The sequence below is a fragment of the Tiliqua scincoides genome, chromosome 3 (genome assembly GCF_035046505.1).
Source record: "Tiliqua scincoides isolate rTilSci1 chromosome 3, rTilSci1.hap2, whole genome shotgun sequence".
NCBI classification, from domain to species: domain Eukaryota; kingdom Metazoa; phylum Chordata; class Lepidosauria; order Squamata; family Scincidae; genus Tiliqua; species Tiliqua scincoides.
In genome coordinates, this window is record NC_089823.1 from 81,948,460 (window position 1) to 81,973,907 (window position 25,448).

The 25,448-nt window shown below is 41.8% G+C and overlaps 1 protein-coding gene across 1 annotated transcript in view; it reads right to left on the minus strand.

The window, feature by feature from the left end:
- Positions 1-446: 446 nt before the first annotated feature.
- CLCN4 (chloride voltage-gated channel 4) overlaps positions 447-25,448 on the minus strand; it is a 44,179-nt gene continuing 19,177 nt past the window's right edge. The window contains exons 6-12 of the mRNA XM_066621054.1: positions 24,773-24,979; positions 24,600-24,680; positions 21,808-22,353; positions 16,694-16,880; positions 13,438-13,836; positions 6,666-6,882; positions 447-2,588 (exon numbers count right to left, since the gene is read on the minus strand). Of these exons, the coding sequence (XP_066477151.1) occupies positions 2,498-2,588; positions 6,666-6,882; positions 13,438-13,836; positions 16,694-16,880; positions 21,808-22,353; positions 24,600-24,680; positions 24,773-24,979 (1,728 nt within the window). The 3' untranslated portion in view covers positions 447-2,497. The remainder of the gene's footprint in view (positions 2,589-6,665; positions 6,883-13,437; positions 13,837-16,693; positions 16,881-21,807; positions 22,354-24,599; positions 24,681-24,772; positions 24,980-25,448) is intronic.

The following is a 25,448-nucleotide window of genomic DNA, read 5'->3' on the forward strand; positions in this document are numbered from 1 at the left end:
TTAAGTCCAAGGAAGGTCAGGGGTGAGGACATTCCCATGCTGGGAAGGGGACATGCTGTTGCACACTTCTGCCACCAAGATCCTCCCCCCTCCTGTTCCCTGCCTGGCCTGATCGTCACTCGAATCCTCTCCCTGACCACCCTCACCCCCACTGTATTTGCTCTGGTGGGCATCAAAGGTCCGCTGGCAGGTACATGAAGCCTCTAAGCATTTGGGCCTGTGGCTCTGTGGCACACAGCAGCAGTGCACCGTTTGTACCACCATAATAGGATGGCAGCAGATCGTGAGACCAGCCATAGGTCTTGCATAAGATTTGACTGTAACTTGCAGATCTGCCTGTCTTTGCTTCCCCAAGCACACAGTTCTGACTTGGCTTAGTTTTTCTGTCTCACATTTGTGTAGCATAAATAAATAACGTGATGGGGAAAAGAATAAAACCAGACCTGAAAAATCACAAATATAATCTTTGCTCCCTTTTCCACAGACTTTTTTCTTCACAACTATTGTGCTCATTACAAGCAGTGTAAAGACTGTGTAAAGATACATAAATATTATATTTGTCATATAGTACCATATCATTCAAGTAAGTGCAAACAATTTCCAACTGGTGGAAAAATAAATTAACTCGAATCCTAGCAGAGGTGCATCTGTCATATAGAAAACATGATTCAAAATACTTTATATACCATAAAAACTTAATGTACACAAAAACAAATATAATGCAACATTTGTATAGAACTGTAATAAATACAAATAATTTTGCTGTAAGGATGATTTTTAAAAAAAAAATCCCATTAAAAGACAAAAATATTGGAGCCCAATTCTCAAGTCCAGTTTTTACAATACAATATAGCCATAAGGTAAGTTTTATGTGATATGTGTTTTGTGGGTATGGTCCAATTGGTCTGTCCAACATGTAATTAATTGCAAAGGAGTGCATATCTCACTCTCCACGTGGTGCTCAGTTTCACTCTGCATACTCACATGGAGGGTAGACTGCTCAAACCAGTCCTAACATGTTGCTGAACCTTTAACCGCTCAGTGACTTTCCAGGATGTGGTCATCTCAGATACAGGTGATCGCTGCTTTGCGACACTCTGACCAGCGATGGGCCACATATGCGATGCCACCTCTGGTCCTGGTACATGCCCCCCCAAGCCTCCAGAGGCAAGGGGAGCACAGCTTCCCCTCATCTTGGGAGGCTTTGTATAGCGTTAAACCTCGCTTGCCGATGGGCGTGCCGGTCCGCATGCTTGTTGCTAAGTGATGCACAACTGTATTATTATACAAAAAAATGGACAGAAAAATGTCACTGTGCAGAAAAGGCAGACAGAAGTTGCAACACGGTTATTTCAATATGCCAAAAATGATCATGAAAATTAAGCTTGGATAAAATAGAGTAGCCCAAAGCAGACAGCAAAAACTTTTTTTTTTTAAATGTGAAAAGTTAACTAAACCACAGCTTAAATTCCACTTTGGGCGCAATCCTAACCCCTTATGTCAGTGCTTTCCAGCTCTGTTTTAAGGGTAATGCAGCTCTGAGGTAAGGGAACAAACATTCCCTTACATTGAGGAGGCCTCCGTGAGTAACACCCAACTGCAGGATGCAGCACAGGTCCCATTGGCACCGCTATGCCAGTGCTGGAAAGCACTGACATAAGGGGTTAGGATTGTGCCCTTTGTCTCTTAACTCCTACAAAAATAGGGAAAAGCAACATATCTTCTCATAAAATTTCACATCTTGAAAATATTTTTTGAAAATTATCCTTCTTTAGTCTAATCCAGTAACAAATAACTGTGAACTCAAGTAATGGGGAAAAAAGTATGCCTGGTACATGTTGGTTTTGAAAACACCACATTCCATTTTTTGTTATACTGTATTTATAAATATGCTTCCTGTTTTTTCATTCCTGTCTATTGAGATGGTGGTGGTCCTCCATGCTCCTGAGGCTTTGTCAAAATAAACTACATTCCAACTATGCATCATGTACCAGCCAAATAGTTAGCTAGCTCAGGCATGGGCTACATGGAAATCATGGTAGGTTCCCTTTTCCAAAGTCAAATATTATAGAACTCACTTTGCAATTCAGCACAATCACATAATGAATTTCCTTACTGTCACCAGAGGCTTCTAAGAACATGCAGTGAACACAAAGAAACTCACGAAATGGTGATGGTCCTGAATCAAGAGGGGAATGCTTCTCAATAACACAGCAAAACTCAACAGGGACTGTCATAACAGGAAAAATGTGTAGCACAAGACTCAGTCAGGAGAAACAACTTAACATCTTCAGCTGGACAGCTTCGAAACACTTCTGCCAGCTTAACTCTAATGCTGCATTTAATCTTATCCGTCATAATTTTCCTTTGGTTCTGTACTTCATATTCTTCTGTTTATTTAAGTCTTGTCTTAACAAAAAATGAACTGCTGTACAAAACTCTTCTATTAGTCCAGTCTTTTAGAAGTTCAGATTCTGGTCTGTCCTCTGGTACCAGCCTAATTAAACATGATAGATTCAGGGTCCTGATTTGCCATCTGAGCCATATGTCTCAACACGTCCTTTTTTGTTATGATGCCCAGGAGCCTCCTGGAGATGAAGAGAAAGAAAGGACGATAAAGGTCATTGATCACAAGCCTGTCTCATCCATTTTTCAAGTTTTACTGCAGGCAGAGCTTCGCTACAAGGAACAGAACCATTTTAAAACTACTTCTTTTTGGCCTTAAAAACCAGGAAAAGGGGGATTTTAGAAGGTCATTACTAATATACAGTATGCCATGGAAACTCGTCACGCAAAAGGTAATAATAAATTTCTTCTTGTACAGTGCTTTTATTTTGTTTTTGTGCCTCTGGCAAAATGATGAAGCTGACAGACTCCCTCTAGCTGCATTCCTAGAAGCACTCAGTTACAGTAGGACTTTTGGCAGGCAAGAACACATCCCCTCAGAAACCACTGCAGGAAAAACTGGGGACGTCCAAGCCAAAGTAGACTAAGCTCAGTCTAGTACACAGCATATGGAGGCCAACAGAAGTATTTGAGAGCCTAAGGGCTCTGAATTTTAAAGGACAGATTTCTTAATGTCAAATGTATTAGCATATATTCACAGGCCCTGAACACAAAAGGATGTGATAGCTCATGAACTCTTACTTGAGAGAAAGCCCCCCCCCCCGCCCCTGAATAAGATGGGACATGTAAACATGCATAGAATTGTGCTGTGTTGGTGTACTGTGTCAGCTACAGAGACCACAATGAGAACCATGAAAATATAAGTACCACAACAGCTTGTCATCAATAACAAAACATTGAAAATGAGCTTAAAAGTACATCTCTCAAACAAGACTGAAAAGAAGGATAATGAATATGTGCTGTACTATATGAAATCATAGAAACTTTCCAAGCAAAAGCATGTGAGTAATCGATGCTAATTATAGGAGCTAGTATTGCAAATAGTGTGACATTACAGGCTACCGCCACATCCCTAAAATGGACCAAATTATCTGTTCTTAAGAAATGTACATATAAGAAATTTAGGATTGAAATTACCTGCCTCTTTCCTTGCTCTGACAAATCTCTGCACACCCCAATACACTCTGGAGGTTTGCGGGAACACCCTCCCAGAGGGCTCTGGGACTATGAAGAGTTTGGCAAAGATCACCCACCTTTTGTGGAGAGGGCTAGGATACAAACTTGACAGAACAAAGTCCTCTGATTTGGACAACAGCTTTCAAAAATCACAGTGGAACTATTATAAAAGCATTTAATAGTAGAGGCCTCTACTAGGTCTCTACTTTAACCTCTAGTAATTAACCTCCAGTGTGAGAGATCCTACAAGTGTATGAAGCAGTTTGTCCAGGGCCAGATAGTATTTACAGTTAAGAAATTCAGCCTTGTGTCTAGTCTAAAGCTATTACCCTGTAGTGTTAACCCATTGGTTTTAACCCTGTTCTCAGGAAGTCACAGAAAGTAAGTCCCTTTTCCTGTGTGACAATCCTTCAGATACTTGAAGATGGCTGTTACATCTCCCTTTAGTTTTCTCCAGGCGAAATATACAAAGCTCTTTTAACCGTTCCTCATAGACTTGGCTTTCACCAGAGGCATTCCTGGGGAGAGGAGGTCAAAGCCCTAAGTTTCTTCAGGCACTGGCATGCCCGCATAAAGCAGCCCTCCTCACTTAGCTTCCAAGCCATTCAGGAAGGCAAGAGCAAAGAGGAGAAGATACCTCCACTTTACTTTCGCAGCTGTGACTGGCTTGGAAGCTGGGAGGGGGGGATAGCTTTACACGGGAAGAAGAAACTTACTGCTTTGCCTCCCTCCAGGAACGCCTCTGGCTTTCACACTTCTCACCATCTTAGTTGCCCTCCTCTGAACCCATTCCTGAGCACAGTATTCCAAGTAAGGGTTGATTAGTGCAGAACAGAGTGGAACTTTCCAGATGCTAGGGCACTGTTAGTGCAGCTCAGCAATGCATGACTCTTTTCTTTTTTTTGGCAGCCATATTACACTGCTGGTTTGCAGTCCTCCAACACCCCTAAACCTTTTTTTACACAGACTGCTGCTAAGACAGGTTCTTCCTATTCTGTACCCCTAATCAGAAAGTATAGTTTCTATAACCTATCTTAATTCAACTGCTGTTTATGGTCTGATTTTTTTTAAAGGTAAACAATGGGAAAGTATAGAGGATGACTTCATTACAGACACAGAAGTCCTTTTCAGTACAGTGGAACTGTAAAGTATGTAAAACTATTAGATTGTAACCCCTGATTGCTTGTGCCTGTTCTGGATAAACATTCCAATTACTTGACTTTCAAATAAAATACATTCTTAAGAATTACAGCCCAGGATGGTTGTTGGGTTTTTATTTACTTATTTATTAATATTATTGTAGGGGAAGACTTACGGGTTATTCAGTGGTTTGTATTAGCATACAGAGTCTGGCAGCTGAAAGTAAAGTTCAGATCCTGATAGTTTTAGGTTGAGGATCTGATTAATTCTTCCAAAGTTAAGAGAGCCTCCATACTATCAGAAAAGTCTATGTTATTAGAGTTAGAATCATTTTTTTTTTTACAATGTCTTTCCAGTTCAACTGTGAAATGAGTGCCCAAAGCAACCAAGCTTGAAAGTGTTCTCTATAAACTCGAAAATCACTGGTTCCACCAATGAAGCTTGATCTGCTTTATGGCTTCAGACTGTTTAGAATCCAATTTGAACTTCTGAGGAACATATTCTACATTCCTCACAAGGTCACGGCTTCACTTGAGTTAACTTCTTTTATTTTTAATTCCTCACCTTCTTGAGGATCCCAAGTCATTTGCACTTTTTTGTTCATGGAAAAATACATCTCAGTTGATTAGTTCATGTGTAATTCACTTTAGGATTTTCATAAACACTTCAGGCTCATTTAAAACTAGCTAGAAGCTCAAAACATTTGCTAACATGGCATTCTGCTGGCAATTGTCCCCAGCAGTAAAATGTCAGCTTCTTCACTAGTTTAAAAATAGTGCATACTTGGCAATTGCTGTAACTGTGTTTTGACAGTTTAATTAAATGCATTATGAATGTTGCTCTTATCAGAAAAAGGAGGTACGTGTTTATGAACCTAAAGGAAAAATTATTTTCAAAGGCATGAGTAAAAGACATCTTCACCTAATTTATGCATTACCAGTCTTTGCCTTCTTTACCTGAGAAAATGGTGATGCTAGGTAACCTATGACAATCTGACTTATTTTAGTATGATCAGCTCAATTGCCAAGGACAATTAGCTTACTCCTACTATACCAGTATCCTTGTTACAGGCTCTTTATCCTGCCCATATGCCCATAGGTGATAATGGAAGGACATTATTGAAATTTATAAAATTATGCATGGAATGGGGAGAGTGGATAGGAAGTTGCTTTCTCCCTCTCTCACAATACTAGAACCAGCGGTCACTGAATGATACCGATTGTGGGGGGATTTAGGGAAGGCAAAAGGAGAAAACTCTTTACACACTGAATAATTCTTTGCCACAAGATGACCATTAGCTTGCTTGCTTATTTATTGACATTTTAATCTCGCCTTTCTCCCTAAGGGGGCCCAGAGCTGTTTACAAAAAAAAAATGGTGCAAGTACAAAAAACACAAAATCACAATTGAAAGGAAATTACAAAATAAGCAAAACTCCCTAAACAAAGTTTAGATGGCTTTAAAAGGGGATTGGACAAATAAATGGCTGATAGGCCTATCAATAATTTCTCTTCACCATGGCTATATGCTACATCAGTGATTTTCAACCATTTTCATCCCATAGCACAGTGACAAGACGCTAGACACTCAGTTCTTTTTTACAATTGTATGGCACATCACTCTACTGGTGGGGGGCTCACATCCTCCAATGGCTCTACTAATAAATAACCCTCCCCCAAACTCACATGGCACGCTTGTGGACCATTTGCAGCACACCAATGTGCTGCCTCACACTGGTTGAAAACAGCTGTGCTATATCTAGGTTCAGCAGAAATATGCCTCTGAGTACCAGCTTCAGGGGAGCAATGGTGGGAGGTATGCCTTGTTGATCTGCTTGTGGATTTCCCAGAAGCAGAAGGTGAGCCACTATGGGAATCAAGATGCTGAATTAGATGGGGTCTTGGCCTGACTCAGGCATGACTACTCTTATATATATGCACTTACCCACTGCGCGTGACAAGACACTGTCGGAGTCCTAGTTTTCGGAAGATGTCTACCACTGTTTCCATTGGTGTGTGGTCTGTGACAGTAAAGGGGCTCAGATTGAGAATGCGTCGGAGCTTCAGTGGGTGAGGACTATTTGCAGGGAGTTCTGGAGGCTCTTCAGTGAAATACACAATGGAATTGCTGACTACCCCATCCTGGCGCTGCCTTGCATTTTCTGTGTGACAAAGCGATAAGGTAAAACATACACAAAGAAATGTTACTACAGAGATTATGACACACCTCTGCTAATAAATAAAAAATATATATTTCTGTTGCTCATTAAAATTACTGCAGATTGTACAAAAGTCACAATCTAACAACACCTTTATTACAACGGTTATTTGTATTTCTAGATTGTGGTCTTTTGATTTTTTGCTAATGGACTAGCACAGCTACGTATGATAAGATTGTACAAAGTATCAGAATTTTGTCCTTTGATACAAGTCATTTATTGTTTGCAGGAATTGTGGTCTGGAGTTGCAAAACCACAAGGAAAGTGATATATGCATACTCATAACTTGTCCTGCACAGCATTTAAAGATGACTTGTATGTATCATTACAGATTAGTTGTCGTAGACAGAATGCGTGTATCACCCAATACATACATCTCACTCTTCAACGGATCAGTTTACATACTGTGATTGATTCTGAGTAATCAAATGGTATAAAATAGCTGTATGAAAAAGGAGACTTTCCTACATCTTCAGTTGAAACCGACCCTGGGTCAACCCAATATAGTGCCTCATATATCTGATTTCTCAAAGTAAGACTTTTAATAAACATTGGAAAAGTTGGCAATCAGGTAAACAGAGATATTTAATTCATTCCAGAGGTCTGAAAAGTGAAAGGCTTTGTGCATTCTTTGCAAGATGAATCTGTATGTCATGAAATCATGAATGCATGACAACAGGCATCTGAAACAGGATACACAGGAGAAGCAAAGGATGAAGCCAAAAGTCAGCTATCAGAAACCACTCTGCCGTCCGTGGAGAAGATATAAGCTCTTTATGCTAAAATAAGCTCCCATTTTATATAATGACCAAAGGAGGGGCCTTGGTAAATAGAGCTTGTTTGCCTTCTGAATAGCCCTCTTGATCAAGTTGTCTACTAAAACTTTTAACTAGCCTGACTATTATTACGGACTGTTTCAGTCTAAAAAGTGCACATAGCAATCCTCTGAACAATTATTGCTGAAGGGTGAACTGAAAGACGCTGTTGACCTTTATCCTCTACTTCCTTTTTCTTCTGCTTCTAGTATATGTGCTGAAAGCTCAAGAATGCTGACAATCTAAAAATATCCTGTGTTCAAAAACAAATCCTACCTAATGCAAACCATTTTTCTTCTTGATTTAGTGGGCTTGGTACTGATCTTGAGAGGAGTCAAGTCTTAACATGTATTTTGAAAGCATTCCCCACAACCACCGAGCAGGAGTTTTTCTTTAACTTTTAATATCCAAAAAATAATGACTTCTAACACATTTCAGTGGTATTATTTCTGTTAAAATGCCTCTCCATATTCATGGAGTTAAAATGGTAAACTCCAAAATTACAATCAGTCTTCTATCGGTCTCTAAGCCCACATATTACTAAAAATATACTGTAAATTACAGGAACAATATCTCCTGTTGTTCTGCCTTGTGATAAATATGCCCCATTTTACATTTGCAAAGTGCTTGTACTCATTTATGCCACATTTTTCTATGCATATCTTTGCCAGAGTTCATATTAATGTAGTTGAAAACTGTCCAGTTCCAAACAGGGTAAGAGATAAAAATAGGGTGGAGGGAAAGTACCATTAATAAAACAAGGGTGCACATTTCCATTTCAGACAATGCATTTCTATCATGTATTGCAACATTGGTCTTTCTACAAGCAATCACACAAGGAAAACCATGCCGTGCTATTATTCTTCACTCATAAGAACATAAGAAGAGCCCAGCTAGATGAGGCCAAAGACCCATCTAGTCCAGCTTCCTGTATCTCACAGTGGCCAACCAAATGCCTCAGGGAGCACACAAGACAACAAGAGACCTGCATGCCCTCCCTTGCATTGGCATTCTCACATAGCCCATTTCTAAAATCAGGAGGTTGCACATACACATCATGGCTTGCAACCCATAATGGATTTTTCCTCCAGAAACTTGTCTAATTCCCTTTTAAAGGCATCTAGGCCAGATGCCATCACCACATGCTGTGGGAAGGAGTTCCACAGACCAACTATACGCTGAGTAAAGAAATATTTTCTTTTGTTTGTCCTAACTCTCCCAACACCCAATTCTAGTGGATGTCCCCTGGTTCTGGTGTTGTCTCAATCATGTCCCCGCTCAGGCACCTCTTTTCTGGACTGAAGAAGCCCAAACGCTGTAGCCTTTCCTCATAAGGAAGGTGCCCCAGTCTTCATTTTAGTCGCTCTCTTTTGCACCTTTTCCATTTCCACTATGTCTTTTTTGAGATGTGACGACCAGAACTGGACACAAAACTCCAGGTGTGGCCTTACCATCAATTTGCACAACAGCATTATAATATTAGCTGTTTTGTTCTCAATATCTTTTCTAATGATCCCAAGCATAGAATTGGCTTTCTATACCGCCGTTGCACATTGGGTTGACACTTCCATTGAGCTGTCCACCACCACCCCAAGATCCCTCTCCTGATCCGTCACAGACAGTTCAGAACCCATTAGCCTATATGTGAAGTGAAGTTTTGATTTTTTGCCCCAATGTGCAGGACTTTACACTTACTGACATTGAAACGCATCTGCCATTTTGCTGCCCATTCTGCCAGTTTGGAGAGATCCTTCTGGAGCTCCTCACAATCACTTCTGGTCTTCACCACTCGGAAAAGCTTGGTGTCCTCTGCAAACTTAGCCACCTCACTGCTCAACCCTGTCTCCAGGTCATTTATGAAGAGGTTGAAGAGCACCGGTCCCAGGACAGATCCTTGGGGCACACCGCTTTTCACCTCTCTCCATTGTGAAAATTGCCCATTGACACCCACTCTCTGTTTCCTGGTTTTCAACCAGTTCCCAATCCATGAGAGGACCTGCCCTCTAATACCCTGACTGTGGAGTTTTCTCAGCAGCCTTTGGTAAGGGACCATGTCAGATGCCTTCTGAAAGTCCAGATAGATAATATCCACAGTTTCTCCCGCATTCACATGCCTGTTGATGTTGATGTCAAAGAATTCTAAAAGGTTTGTGAGGCAAGATTTACCCTTACAGAAGCCATGCTGATTCTCTCTCAGCAAGGCTTGTTCGTCTATGTGTCTTGAGATTCTATCTTTGATGAGGTATTCTACCATCTTACCTGGAACAGATGTTAGGCTAACTGGCCTATAGTTTCCTGGGTCCCCTCTCCTTCCCTTTTTAATGATCAGTGTGACATTTGCTATCCTCCAATCCTCTGGCACTATGGCCGTAATATGTTGCATATTTTGCATATTTTAGTCAAGAGATCAGCAACTTCATTCTTCAATTCCTTAATAACTCTTGTGTGGATGCTATCAGGGCCCGGTGACTTATTGATCTTTAATTTGTCAATGAGGTCTGAAACATCTTCTCTTTTAATCTCTATCTGACTTAATTCCTCAGTCACGAGGGGCTGTTCAGGCAGCGGTATCTGCCCGAGGTCTTCTGTTGTGAAGACAGATGCAAAGAACTCATTTCATTTCTCTGCCATCTCCAAGTCTCCTTTTATCTCCCCTTCCCCTCCCTCACCATCCAGAGGGCCAACCGCTTCTCTGACGGGTTTCCTGCTTCTAACATATTTGAATACATATTTTATTATTCCCTTTAATGTTGCTGGCCATGTGTTCCTCTTAGGGAGCAATCCTAACTGGCACTTATGCCAGCATAGGAGCTCCGGGAGGGTCGCAAACATGCCATAAAGCATGTTCGCACCTCCATGGGAGGAAGCTGTGTTAGCGCATCTAGATGCACCAATGCATGGAGGCTGGCAGAAGCCTCCATGGCAGCTTCCTCCCCGCCGCTTGCGCTGACACAAGTGGTGAAGGAAGGCGTGGGGGGCGGGGAGGAGGTGAGAGAGGGGCGTTTCTGGGTGGCGGAGGGCGGGTGATGGACGGCCCCAGGGGGCACACAGGGAGCTGGGGGCAGGACTGGGACCCGGTGCTTATGCTGGATCCCAACTCCTGTCCCTGGGGAGAATGGAGCGGCTTCAAGTCGCTCCACTCTCCTTGGATTTGCGCCACCTCCAGAGGTGGCGGAGGTCTGAGGAGACCCATTGGAACCAGCAACCCTTACCCAGGGGTAAGGGGAAGAGTTTCCTCTTGCCTATGGCTGAGCCGCTGCTGGCCAGTAACCCGCATTGGATGTAGCGCAAGCCTCCTGGCTTGTCTGCTTCAGTGCAGGTTTGGACTGCGCCCATAGTCTCTCTTGGCCTCTCATGTCACCTTCTTACATTCCTTTTGCCACAGTTTATGTTCCTTTTTATTCTCCTCATTAGGGCTAGACTTCTGTTTACGGAAGGAAGCTTCCTTGCCCTTTACGGCCTCTTAGCCATGCGGGCACCCTCCTGGACTTAGTCAAGCCCTTCTTCCTTTGCGCTATACACTTCTCCTGGGCTTCTATTACTGCTGTTTTAAGCAGCCTCCATGCACTCTGGAGAGATTGGACTCTTTTTACCTTCCCTTTTAACCCTCTTCTAACCAGCCTCCTCATTTGAGGGAAGTCTGATCGTTGGAAGTCAAGCGTTTTAGTGACAGATTTGTCTGGTACTCTTTCCTGTAAATGCATGTCAAAACAGATTGCAGCATGATCACTGTTCCCAATGGCTCAGTTACATTTACATCTCTAACCAGGTCCTGAGTACCACACAATATTAAATCCAGAGTCATCTGTCCTCTGGTGGGCTCCATGACTAGCTGTTCTAAGGCTCGGTTATTTAGCATGTCAAGGAATCCAGTCTCTCTTTCGTGACCAGAACACAAATTGACCAAGTCTATATGAGGATAACTGAAGTCCCCCATGATTACAACCCTGTCCCTCCTTGTCACCTCCCTGATCTGTTTCCTCATTTCAATGTCCCCTTCCAGTTTCTGGTCTGGAGGACGATAGTACGCCCCCAGTATTACATCGCTGCACAAGCCTGGTAATTTAACCCACAGAGATTCTATGGTGGAGTCGAACCTGCCTTTAATCTTTACTTTGCTGGATTCTATCCCTTCCTTAACATAAATGGCCACCCTACCTCCAACACACCCCTCCCTGTCCCTCCTGTAGAGTTTACAGCCCGGGATTGCGGTATCCCACTGATTCTCCGCATTCCACCAGGTTTCCGTTATGCCCACTATATCAAAGTTTTCTCTCATAAGAACATAAGAACAGCCCCACTGGATCAGGCCATAGGCCCATCTAGTCCAGCTTCCTGTATCTCACAGCAACCCACCAAATGCCCCAGGGAGCGCACCAGTTAACAAGAGACTTGCATCCTGGTGCCCTCCCTTGCATCTGGCATGCTGACATAGCCCATCTCTAAAATCAGGAGGTTGCACATACACATCATGGCTTGTAACCCATAATGGATTTTTCCTCCAGAAACTTGTCCGATCCCCTTTTAAAGGCACCCAGGCCAGATGCCGTCATCACATCCTGCGGCAAGGAGTTCCACAGACCGACCACATGCTGAGTAAAGAAATATTTTCTTTTGTCTGTCCTAACCCACCCAACACTCAATTTTAGTGGATGTTCCCTGGTTCTGGTGTTATGTGAGAGTGTAAAGAGCATCTCTCGATCCACTTTATCCTTCCCATGCATAATTTTGTATGTCTCAATCATGTCCCCCCTCAGGCATCTCTTTTCTAGGCTGAAGAGGCCCAAACGCTGTAGCCTTTCCTCACAAGGAAGGTGCCCCAGCCCAGTAATCATCATAGTCGCTCTCTTTTGCACCTTTTCCATTTCCACTATATCCTTTTTGAGATGTGGCTACCCGAACTGGACACAATACTCCAGGTTTGGCCTTACCATCGATTTGTACATCGGCATTATAATATTAGCCGTTTTGTTCTCAATACCTTTTCTAATGATCCCAAGCATAGAATTGGCCTCTTGTCATCAAACATTCCAGTTCTCCCATCTTTGCTCGAAGACTTTGGGCATTTGCATAAAAACACTTGTATATGAAGTCCCCCAAGATGGGCTGCTTATTCTCTCCTTTATCCTTGCAGTCTCTCATTTTGCTGGATGGGCTATCACATCCCATCATGTTTCCGCTCCCAATTCTACTCTGTCCCTGCCTTGTTCTCTAACCTCCTCATCCTCATTCTATAGGGATGAGAAATCCTGAACCGGATGCCCCTTGGCTCCTGTCGGCTTTCCCCCAGGGATCAGTTTAAAAGTTGCTCTGCCACATTTTTAATATTGTGCGCCAGCAGTCTGGTTCCATTCTGGTTCAAGTGGAGCCCATCCTTCTTGTACAGACCCTGCTTGTCCCAAAACATTCCCCAGTGCCTAACGAAATCTAAACACCTCCTCCCTACACCACCATCTCATCCACGTATTGAGACCCCTGATCTCTGCCTGCCTAGCTGGCCCTGCACGTGAAACAGGTAAAAGGCAGATCTTCAAAGGGACATGGATTTGAAATGACATATCAGCTTGGGTATTTTTTTTAAACACTTACCTGCCTATTCTTTCATCCTTTTCACAATACCCACAACAATCTTTCCATTAGTAATTATGTGTACATGTGTACATAATACAGAACTGTCACTCACTTATTGCAAGAATCAACTCTCTTCTCTGTGCAAACCCAATAAGACGTTCAGAGTCCTTGGAGACCACCACTGGAAAGCCATTGTAATCAGTCTCCTTGATTAGTGTCTCCACATCTTCAACAGTCATGCTGTCTTGGGTGAGGACAGAGAGAGAGGGCTCTCCCCGCCTAGGCCTCATGACATCAGTGGCCAGTGTTCTGTGGGTAAACTCATCCTTCACATCCAAAAATGGATATCCATTCAAATGGATGTGTGCCTCATAAATCCCTTCTTTCCCAAAAGCATCAGCTACCCATTTGCTGGTTACTGCTGCAGCCATCAAAGGGACAATGTACTCAAGTCCTCCTGTGAGCTCAAACATGATCACGACAAGAGAAACTGTCATTCTAGTGACTCCACCTGGAGGGAGAGAAAGAGAGAGAGTGTTCAGGCTTCCAATTAGTTGTGTGGCAGCATACCACTCATCTTAGGTATACCCCTGGGTTTTCTGCAAGTTTGGAATTGGTACATCTTGTTCAGTTCAGTGCCAGCTATCCTACTTTATAACAGGGGTGCACAAATCCCGGCCCTGGGGCCATTTGCGGTCCTCAAGGACTCCCAATCTGGCCCGCTGAGAGCCCAGTCTCCAGCCCCCAGTCTCCAATGAGCTCTGGCCCTCCAGAGACTTGTTGGAGCCTGCGCTGGCCCAATGCAGCTGCTCTCAGCATGATGGCCAACTGTTCGATCTCTCGTGTGAACTGTGGGACGAGGGCTCTCTCCACTTCTTGTTGTTTCATGTCTGTGATGCAGCAGTGGCAGCAAAGGAAAGGCCAGCTTTGCTCTGTGCAAGGCCTTTTATAGGCCATGAGTTATTGCAAGACCTTCATTCATTCATATAAGTTCCATCTTTAATGTATTCATTTATGTAAATTTATTCAAATTTGAAATTTAAATTAACTCTTTTTTCCCCGGCCCCCAACACAGTGTCAGAGAGATGATGTGGCCCTTCTGCCAAAAAGTTTGGACACCCCTGCTTTATAATATCAAGCATGACTGCAGATCAATATGGAGTACAAATATGCCATGTGGACAGGAAGGACCTCGTGCATGGAATTAATGGATTAAGGTCCCATTCTTGCCCCATGTTGCCATATTGTAAGTTCTTTAAGCCATTTCTGCCCAACATTGCATATACACAACAGGGATCAAATGTGTACATCTGTGTGCTGGGCAGAATTGAGTTAACCCTGAAAAGCTTACAGTGTGACGCTGGGTAAGAGCAAATGAAAGAGATCACAATGGCTAGACTGTCAAGCTATGGGCCAAATGTACAGTTAGCTTCTAAAAATGATAACATCTCATGTTATTCAACTTCTCAGTAGAAATTTAGAGTATCAAGTACCTTTGAAAGAGCTATAGGATACCTCTCTGTAGAATTTCCCAACACTATTGTTTAACGTAAGTTCAATCTAACATTACCAACTTTTTAGCACAATCCTATACATGACCACTCAGAAGTAAACCCCACTGAGTTTAATGGGGCTCACTTCTACGTAAGTATGCATATATATATATATATATATATATATATATATATATATATATATATATATATATATATATATATATATATGGTATTGGTATTGGCAACCTTCAGTCTCGAAAGACTATGGTATCGCGCTCTGAAAGGTGGTTCTGACACAGCGTCTAGTGTGGCTGAAAAGGCCAATCCGGGAGTGACAATCCCTTCCACACCGGGAGCAAGTGCAGTCTGTCCCTGGTCTGTCTCCCTGGCAATGGGCCTTCCTTCTTTGCCTCTTAGCCTCAGACTGTTGGCAAAGTGTCTCTTCAAACTGGGAAATATATATATATATATATATATATATATATATATGCAATATATATATATGCAATATATATATATATTTTGACCACAACCGGGCATAAAGGTACGATACGTATTTCCATCTACAACCTTGTTTTAACCAGTACCATTTGAGTGTATATAATAGTATAGTGAAATGAGATATATGCACCTTATAAAATTGACATGGTGAGGCAGAAGCAGCCTAGCAAGCTGAGGCACTTGCTTTAGGTAGCAGGCTGGAAGAGGTAGCAAACTGACCTGCACCTGCCCAGCCAGTGCATCCTTACTGCTCTCTTAGAAAGCAAAAAGATGAAGAAAGGATATGTCTTACCTCTTCCTCCAGGGCCACTTCTTCTAAACGGCTGGGAGTAGAGAGCTCCCAGGATTCTCCCTGCCACCAGTTTAAAAGAAGCAGCACTGGAAGAAGATAAAGATGGAGGGTGCTGACTGGTATAGAGGTGAGTCAGTGGATGTTGGTTGGCTGCTGCTTGCACTAGCTCCGACATACAAGCTCACACAAGTGTGTGCACTGGCAGGGATGGGCGACAGAATTTGGCACTGTCTTCGGAATCGGAATGTCTTAGGATGCCCATGTGGTCTGATCTGTTAATTACAGCTTGGCCATGCAAAATTGTTATTCTAGTGCTCCTTTCTGTATTGTGAGTTGCTTTTAGGAAAGTACTATTTGTGCCTTGAATGGAATAGTTAACAGGACTGATGCATCTATGAACTGGAACTGATAATAGGAAGGGTATTTTTTAAAAAATTAAGAAGGTTGACTTTTGAAGTATTCTGAAATAATCATTAAAAGTATCAAAAAATCAGAGATCCACCTGTTTTATGTTTGGTTATGTTTGACAAACCACCTGTGACATGATGATAATTCCATTTAGCACAGTGGCTCCCAACCTTTAGAAGATCATGGACCACTGAGACAAAAACTGGAATTGTCATGGACCACTCATGGCTGTGGAGAGTCTGGTCTCCATCCTCTCTGGTGGTCTGTCTACCAAATGCTCCTCCATGGACTGTCAGAGAGGATGGAGAATGGCCTGCCCACAGCGACAGCTGACACTTCAATGGTTGTGGCTGTGGGCAGTCCATTCTCTTCCCCTCTTTGGTGGTCCATGGGAGATTGCTTGCAAGGCGAGACACTGGAAGTGACCAAAGGTGATTTTTTCCCCCCTGAGACCTTGCAGACCTCTTCTCAGAGTCTCACGGACCACCTGTGGTCCCCGGGAAGACCAAAGGTTGGGCACCAGTAATTTAGCAGATGATACCACTTCCTAAAGTGAGAATCTATACTGTAATTAGTAACTATATTGAGAAATGATTCTCAAATTTTCAAAACTAGGAACGTACCTAAATATCACATCACATACAAAAAGAGCTGAAAATCACATACTGTACCTAAGCAAGCTGCAGCTCCTACCATGGCGTACAGTCCTGGGGTAACACAGTCAGCTCCTGGTCTACACCAGTTCCTGAAGATGATCCAATCATGGTGATGGTAGGCCATCTGCTCCACTCCAATTCCAACTATTCTACCAGCTATAGCTCCTACAGCCATACTGGGTATAAAGAGACCTGAAGGGATCTCAATAACAGAAACAAGTGAAAAGTTAGGTTGTCAAATAACGGGGTTGGCTATGCTGATGAAGGTGATTTCAATCATTACATATTCAACAACTGAGAATGAAATGAGAATTTGAAACAACTGACACTGTTTTCAGGTTTAGCTATAATGGATCCTGGTATCTTATGACAGATGTATTGCTCTCTTTTAATCTTGGGAAGGTTTGTTTCCACCACAAGGCAGAGCTCAATCACCTATCTCCTTGGCTGTACACTCAGAACAATGTAGAAGCTTAGCAAGCAGCTGTTTGTCCTATGCCCCCTCTCTCAGGGCCACTTTCTACAGAGATAATGTCCAAGTAAGCAGGAAGCAAAAAGTGTGGCTTTGCATCTTCAAACACAGAAGCAATTGATTTCCAAATTGTTACATCTATATATCTATAATAATAGATATCTATCTATAAATCTATAATAATGTAGAATTATAACCAACATAGGTGTTACAATGTCATAAAATGTGCAAGAAATACAATGAAACCATGTTGAATTAGTGCCAGGAAGACCAAGGTTCAAATCAATGGTGGACTTACCCTGTTCCGCTCCTGGGACAAAGGTTCATGATGCTACCCCCCTCTGCAATGCCATCCCCTCACCTCCAAAGTGCGACAGAGCCTCGCACAACTGTAAGACCGGCTGGGGAAGCGTTCTGAGACTTCCCTGCAGTCTTAAACTATACTTCTGGAAAATTGGAAGTACAGTTTCCAACTGCGTCAGGGGCCTCAATGAGGCTTCCTGCATGGTCCTAGCATCTCACTGACTTGGTGCCTGGGGTATTTGCCCAGCACAAGGACCGCTGCTGGTTCAAATCCCCACTTAGTGAAAAAGCTTATTAGATTGCCATGAACTCTTCACCTAAACTATCCCACAAGGCTTCTGTGAAGATAAAGCTGGAAGACAACCATCTACATCATCCTGTCAGAAAAATGGAACAATAAAAATGCTAGATTAAAAACTGGTCAGGGAGGAGCAGCACCACTATAGGGAGGGAACCAAACAATTTTGGAAGATGCAAGAGTATTTTAATTAAAATAGACAACAGTCCCAATGCATTTCAAGATATACATGTAAAAACAGAATCAATATTAAACTTCTCCAAAACATAAAGGGCTGGAACAGCTCACAACACATTGGGATGATCATCTGTCTTTATTTAAATATTTCTACACTTCAGAAAGCTTTTTATTTACTTAATTTTAAAAAATGCAAAATAGCAAAACTAGAATTCTGTCGCTCTCACATGATGCAGTCATGCCACAATTATCTTGAAGTATGAAGCTTGCTGTTTATTAATATTCCTTGCTGTTTTTCAATATTCAGTATATACTTGATCCATCCAATTTTAAACGTAGTTCGATATAGTGTTAAGATTTTCATAGCCTAATTTCCAAACGTCTGGATTTATTTATGAGCTTACTCAAGTTTATTTCCAGTTTACTTGCTTAGACTTCAATTTTTCTATGTTTTTTTAAACCCAAAATATGTGTGCTTTTTTTCTTGTGAGAAGCTGATGACAATGAATGTATTATGGTAAAGGAGAGTATAATATCATCAGTTTAAAACATCTTTAAAAAAAATTGAGCCCCTGTCATTTGAAATTCTTTACAGCTTTAATACTGTCCTTGCCTATATAATTTAGATTGGATTTGAATTACATGTCAAATGCAGAATAAAAATGTTAACAAGAAGCGTGACTTCTCATGGGTGAAATCAGGCAGTTAATTCATGCATCCTAACTTGTCAAGAGTTTTGTGAATTACTACCTTGCTTGCCTGCAGTTCAATCAAGTCATTCGTCACTAAAGCAATAGTAGGAAGGAGAAATGAAAACATCAGTCACTCCCTCCAACTTGGTGAGGTGTACATTGCATATTAGAGCTATTTCTCAGGGAGAAAGGTAAAAGATGTATAGGTTTGGGTAAATTTATTTAGCATCCAACTTTAACTCTCAGTATCATCCCACCTTTTTAAAGTCAAAAGATGAAGTTAAGTTCTATATTGCCAAGTATATGAAAAATGGAAGGCACATCACAGGAGACAGGGATAATTGCAAATATAGGCTCAAAGATTCAAACATCACCTAGCTCAACTTCTTATAGTACATGCAAACCACTCTTTAACTTCTCCTCAAGTGAATATAGCTAAAATAGCCCACACTATACCATGACAAATTCTAGAAAGATTGTGTCAAGGTGGGTTCACATGTATAGGTAGCAATATGGGAATTGCTGGTCCATGGAGTCTTCCTGTGACTCCCCAAGAGTTAAAGAACCATGTGGTGTGGCACAATACTGTGGAAAGAGTAATTCCCCCTGTGGCTTCTGACATTCTTTGGTTCTTCTTACATTGTTGGTGTCATATAAAGAAATTGGTGTGGAAGTGGTTTCTCCTAGAGCGTTATTAGCAAGTATGATCATCATTGAGGTTTATCAAACTCAAGGAAGTGAGGGGAGAAGTGAAATTTGAGTCTTTTTTTCTGTTCACTTTTTTAGTGTATGCCCTGCATAATAATAAGCAAATGAAAATAATAAAAAGCAAACCATTTCACAGGTATTATCTTGATGTGGTTCTTACAATAATCACAAAAAGTAAGTATCATTATCCCCGTATGCAGCTGGGGAGCTGAGGCTGAGAAGGAGTGACTTGCCTAAGACCATCTAGTAAGTTTATGGCAGAGATGAGGTACGAATGGGAGATGTCAGATCCAATTGTCCACCACATATTATTTTTGAGCATGAAGACAGAATCTGGGCTGAGGGCTCTTGTAATTTTACTGTGGGTTTAAGATTAGTAGACCTCACCAAAGACTAAGAAAGGTAACAATCCTAAGTAAAGGAACTTCCACATCCCATAAATGGGTAGCACACCAGGGGTCACTGCTGTTCATGTGCTCTTCAAGAAACTCCTGCACTTGCTCTCTAACTTATCCAAGAGGAAATTTTTGTTTGTAGGCAAGCTATCACCACACACACAAACCTCATCTGTACTATGATGAAACATCTCAAGAAGCTGTTAGCAACTACTGGAGACCTCATGCGTTTTCAACACGGCTTAGACATTCAGAGTGGCCCTGTCCATTGCCATATTCTGCTAAGACATTTCTATTTTGGACATTATCCAAAACAAAATTAAAACACTTCCAGCACATAGTTTTGCTAATAGCATGACAAGTTGATTAGGTTGCCATTAAATACTGATCAGTTACTGTAAACTCCACTTCCTGTCAGCAGCCCATAAATTCTCATTTCAAGTAAGAGATTTCAGAAAGGTTTATGAAAGTTTAGATGAGAAGAGAACTCTTGCCAGACTCCTGCCACTTCAAAAATTCCATCAACACAATGCATGGGGCAGCACATAACTGCTAATGTGATGCTCAGTACTTCGGGGATGGGCCTATAAATCCAGAGTATATCTCCTTACTTCAGTCAAAACATACACAAAAAGACTAAGGAGATCTTTCCCCCTTACGGCTTCCATAGGAAAGCCCATTTTACACTAAATATCCTAGATCAGGGGTGCTCAATAGGTGGATCGCGATCTATCGGTAGATCACGAGGCAAAATGAGTAGATCACGGAGTGCCGACCCCCCCCTTCAGGTGCCTCTGGGAGGAAACGCCGGGAGTAAGGCCCATTGTACTCAATGGGGCTTACTCCCAGGTAAGTGTGGCTAGGATTGCAGCCTCACAGCCTAATCCTAGGCATGTCTACTCAGGAGTAAGTCCTGTTATACTCAGTGGGGCTCAAGGTACACCAACATACATTGTACACATAAATGTTATATGTTATGATGGCGCGAACATTGTAAAAAAAACTCTGGTAGATCTCCGGGCCTTGCTGGAGTAGTAGCTCTCGAGCCAAAAAAGTGTGAGCACCCCTGTCTTAGATTTATATCAAATTGACTTTAAGTACCCAGAATACAGTGGCCTCTAAGCACTAGAATGCATGTTCGATAGAATACAGGGGGGCTCTATATCCATGGATCCCGTATCCGCACATTCAGTTAACCAGGATCAGTTCCGCGCCACCCAGCACACCACCTCCGGAAGCAAGGGGAGCTTCTCCAGGCCTCCTAATGCCTTATAAGGCATTGAAAACATCACTTCTGGTTTCTCCGTGAAACTGGAAGTCATGTGTTTTGAGCTCCAGAGCTCAGTCTGAGTCCAGCAGAGGCTGTGGACAGAGGGGAGGGGAGCTGTGGGGATGGAATTTACCTGTATCTGCAGTTTTGGCTATCCGTGGGGATTCTGGAATGGAACTCCAATGGATAAAGGGGGTACACGTGTATTGTTATTTTCAGTTTTATTTTAAATATCTTGAGCACTAGATGGGGAGCTGATTACAAGTGCCTCAAATAACTCATTATATAAATACACAAATATATATACACAAATATATATATACACAAATGAATAAAACTGAAGACAAAAAGATGAATCCAGCACCTGTACTCAAGAAAAAATTTTTTTTTAAATAAAGAGTAGTTCATTAGAAAAATTACAGCATTCTTTGTTCCCAAATGCATTTCAAGGACAACTCTTCGTCATAGAAGGTAATCAAATCAAGGTAGTTTGAATCAATTCACTCAATATGCAGTTAAAACGATGACTGAGAATAGCCAGCAGACTATTTACTACAAGAACATTAAGATCTGCACCTGTGAAAACCATTCTAAGTGAAGATGTGAAAGAAGTGAGCAGATTCTGACTGTTTCGGAAATAAAGAAAGAAATCATGTTTGACATCCTAAAAGTCGTTTTCTCAAAATGCATTGGCAGCATTCTTTCCATGCAACAATCTTCTTGGTTTTGCTGATATCATGTAACACCCATGTGAAAACCAGGATCTAAGTTGCAACACAATGATTTTCTTGACCCACACAACGTTCTGACTTACCTTCATGCCAAAGGTAAAGATGGTGATAATGATTTTGAAAATCAAAGCGAGGGCAAGCTGCCACATGGCTGTGTATACTCCAAAACCAGCTGGTCTGTCAGGAATATCATCAACAGGTCTAGTCATATTAGGATCATTTATGTAGTCACAGAGCTGTGATGACTCCAGAGCTCCGCAGTCATTGAAGAGTTCAGAGATGAGCTCACTAGTACTCTTCCTGGTGTATGGATTGGGGTAGGCAATAATAGCTGTGATAGCAGTTACTGCAATGACTTCTAAGACGGGGTACTTCCCAAGCCTCGTGGTTTTACGCCTTCTGCACCATGCAATGTTGCATCGGATGAAAAGTGTCCCCCACAGCCCTCCAAAAACTCCAAGGAGAATAAAGGGGAATAGTTCAGCCATGTACCAAGGCGTGTGATATTCCACATAAAAAAGTACCAGGCGGCTGTTTCCAAATGGATTGATGGATCTCAGGGTAAAGGCTGCAACAAGAGCAGCGAAAAAGGATCTCCAGAGAGTCTTCAAGGGAAAATAGTAACTGACCTAAGAGACCACATAGGGGAAAAAAATCTATTATAACTGGTGTATTGGTTACTATCTCATTTTCTTTAAGAAAAGCATTGTGCTTGAGATGCATGGGAAAAAGATGATAACTGACACAAATTTATAAAGAAAGATTCTTCAGGCTCTGGAATATGTAGCATCATTTGGAAGAAAAATGACACCCTGTTACGTTGCATAACTGTATGTAGATTTATGCAAGTGTGTTGCAGAGAGGGGGCCATTCCATACTTCTAAGCAATGCTGGGTAGGAAACACTGGGAACTGTGCAATGAGGAGCAAGGTGGCAGTGGCACTTTCGCTGTCCTGTAAATAAGAATTGCTTGCTGCCTACTTTGCTGTATGGAAGACTGTGAATGTAGAACTGCCTAGTCCAGTGGTTCTCACACATTTAGCATCAGGACCCACTTTTTAGAATGAGAATCTGTCAGGACCCACCAGAAGTGATGTCATGACCAGAAGTGACATCAAAACCTTGTATGTCAAAAACCTTAAAAATTCTGAGAGATCCCTCGCATCCTGGTTATCAGTTTTTGAACTATTGCCATCAGGAAGAAGATTTAGGGTGATAAGAACAAGAACGAGTAGATTAAAGAACACTTTTTATCCTAGTGCAGTGTCTAGATTAAATGCAGGGATACAGTGATATGTTGAACAGAGTTTTAGCAATGTGGTGATTGTATATGTAGTCTGCCTGACTTTGTTGTATTGTTGTTTTGTGAGGGTCTTGTCCTGTTTTACCTTGCAAAAGCACCTAATTTCGTTGTACTTGTGTATACGGGTACAATGACAAATAAATTTTCTATTCTATTCTATCAAGCAGGAAAATTTTTAACAATACTAGGCTGCAATCTTACCCACACTTACCCAGGAGTAAGTCCCATTTATTATCATATACACAATAGCCTGTTAAAAGAACAGATCTGTAACATGTCCCCGAATGCAGTCACATACCATGGTAGCATCAAGTCTAATATATTTAAAATAAAATATTGAAATGAATGGGGACCCACCTGAAATGGGCTCGCGACCCACCTAACACAGTCTGAGAAACACTGGCCTAGTCATATAACCAGCTCTGTAAGATCTAGGTGTGCTTACCACTTATATAATGAATCAGTGTTCAAAGAAACAAATGTACAGTATTTCAGTAATCCTTAGAACTTTATTAAGGTCGATCAATATCATTAGTTCCACAGTGCAGGTAAGTTAGTAGCAGAACAATCCTATGCATATCTGCTCAGAGGTAAGCCTCACTGAGTTGAATGTGATTTAGGGCCCAATCCCATCCAACTTTCCAGCTCTGATGCAGCCGTAATGCAGTCCCAAGACAAACATCTTACTTTGAGAAGCCTCCATGATTGCCCCACTCACTTCTGGATATGGCACATGCCCCATTAATATGTCTGCATCAGCACTGGCAAGTTGGATAAGATTGGGTCCTGACTCCCTGGTATGTGTGTATAAGGATTGCAGCCTGAGGGCCCAAACCTATCCAACTTTCCAGCACTGATGCAGCTAGTCCAACAGGGTGTGCACTGCATCCTGTGGTGACGGGGCAGCCACAGATGCCTCCTCAGGGCTGCATTGGCACTAGAAAACTGGATAGGATTGGGTCCTGAGTCTTAGAACTACTGACTACCTAAAGCCTGTTCACACTCTTAACAATAATGCCACCCAAGGACTCTTTGTTCAACTTTCTCATATTTAGTGTCATAAAAAGGGGCGAGGACAAGATGAATAGCTTGTGTGTGTGTGTGTGTGTGTGTGTGTGTGTGTGTGTGTGTGTGTGTGTGTGTGTGTGTGTTTATAAACTGTTCCTAATTACCAATTTAGACAGTAATCCAGGAAAGGATAGGATGACTATAGTCTCCCATATCACTGATATCAGAAAAAAGTCATAACCTGTATTTTAGATGTATTACCATTGTTGTAAGCCACATCCAGCATAGGAGTGGTGGGACAAATTTTTTTTTGAATAAACAATTTTTTTTGGAACAAATAAGCAAACATATAAAGTTCTCCCTGAGAGTCTAGTCTTGTGTATAGCTATTTTTTTCCCATGGAAAAGTGTTCATAGCCATAGTCCGAAGTGGCACAGGTGCTATCATCAGCACAGACCAGGCCTCTCTCACATCTTTCATTGCTACTGAGTTAGAGCTTTACAAACTATCTTCAAAAAAACCTATACTCTGCTGCTAATCATCATAACTTAAGTAAATTCCTACCTCTTCCAGACTAAAAAGGACACCACCAATTGGCGCTCCAAAGGCCACAGAAACTCCTGCAGCAGCAGCAGCTGAAAGGACCTAGAATGGAAATATTGACACAGAAGTGAAGAGCATGGAAAACAGACAAAATTTTATGAGGGGAGGAAAGGAAATCATGAAACGAATGTTACCTCTCTCCTTTTTCCTTCATTCTTGCTGTACTTTGAGAAGAGGCTGCTGAAAAAGTTGCCACAGCAACAAGCCACGTGCACCAGGGGCCCTTCTTTACCAAGGCTGAGTCCCGAAGACACCACCAGGACCAAAGTCACTGTCTTGATTAAGAGGGTCCACTTGCCCAGGTATCCCCTAATAATGAAACCACTCAAGATGGTCTTTATCTGAAAAGCAGGAAGAAGAAGTTGTTGCTGTTTCTGTTTTGTGAAGCTGATATGAACTTTAAGATTCTAAGCACACTTTCTGGGAGTAGGATCCATTGAACACAATGGAACTTACTTCTGAGTAGACATGCATAGGATTGTGCTGTAAGTCAGCTTCCTTTAAAAAAAAGTTAAAACAACGAGACTTGTGGCACCTTAAAGACTAATATATTTATTTAACATAAACTTTTGTAGACTACTGTCAACTTCATTAGTTGCATAAAGTCAAGGGTGGTGTCATGGATCAACCAGGTTGGGCACTGGCCAAAGGCACACATCTATCAAGAACCAAACTGGCTGGATCAACCACAGAACAATCAGGACACTCATGAGGCAGTGCCTAATACATAGAGGTGTTTGTTTTCAGAAAGTAAGATAGGATTACAGTTTAAGTCTTGTTTTCAGAAAGTAAGATAGGATTACAGTTTAA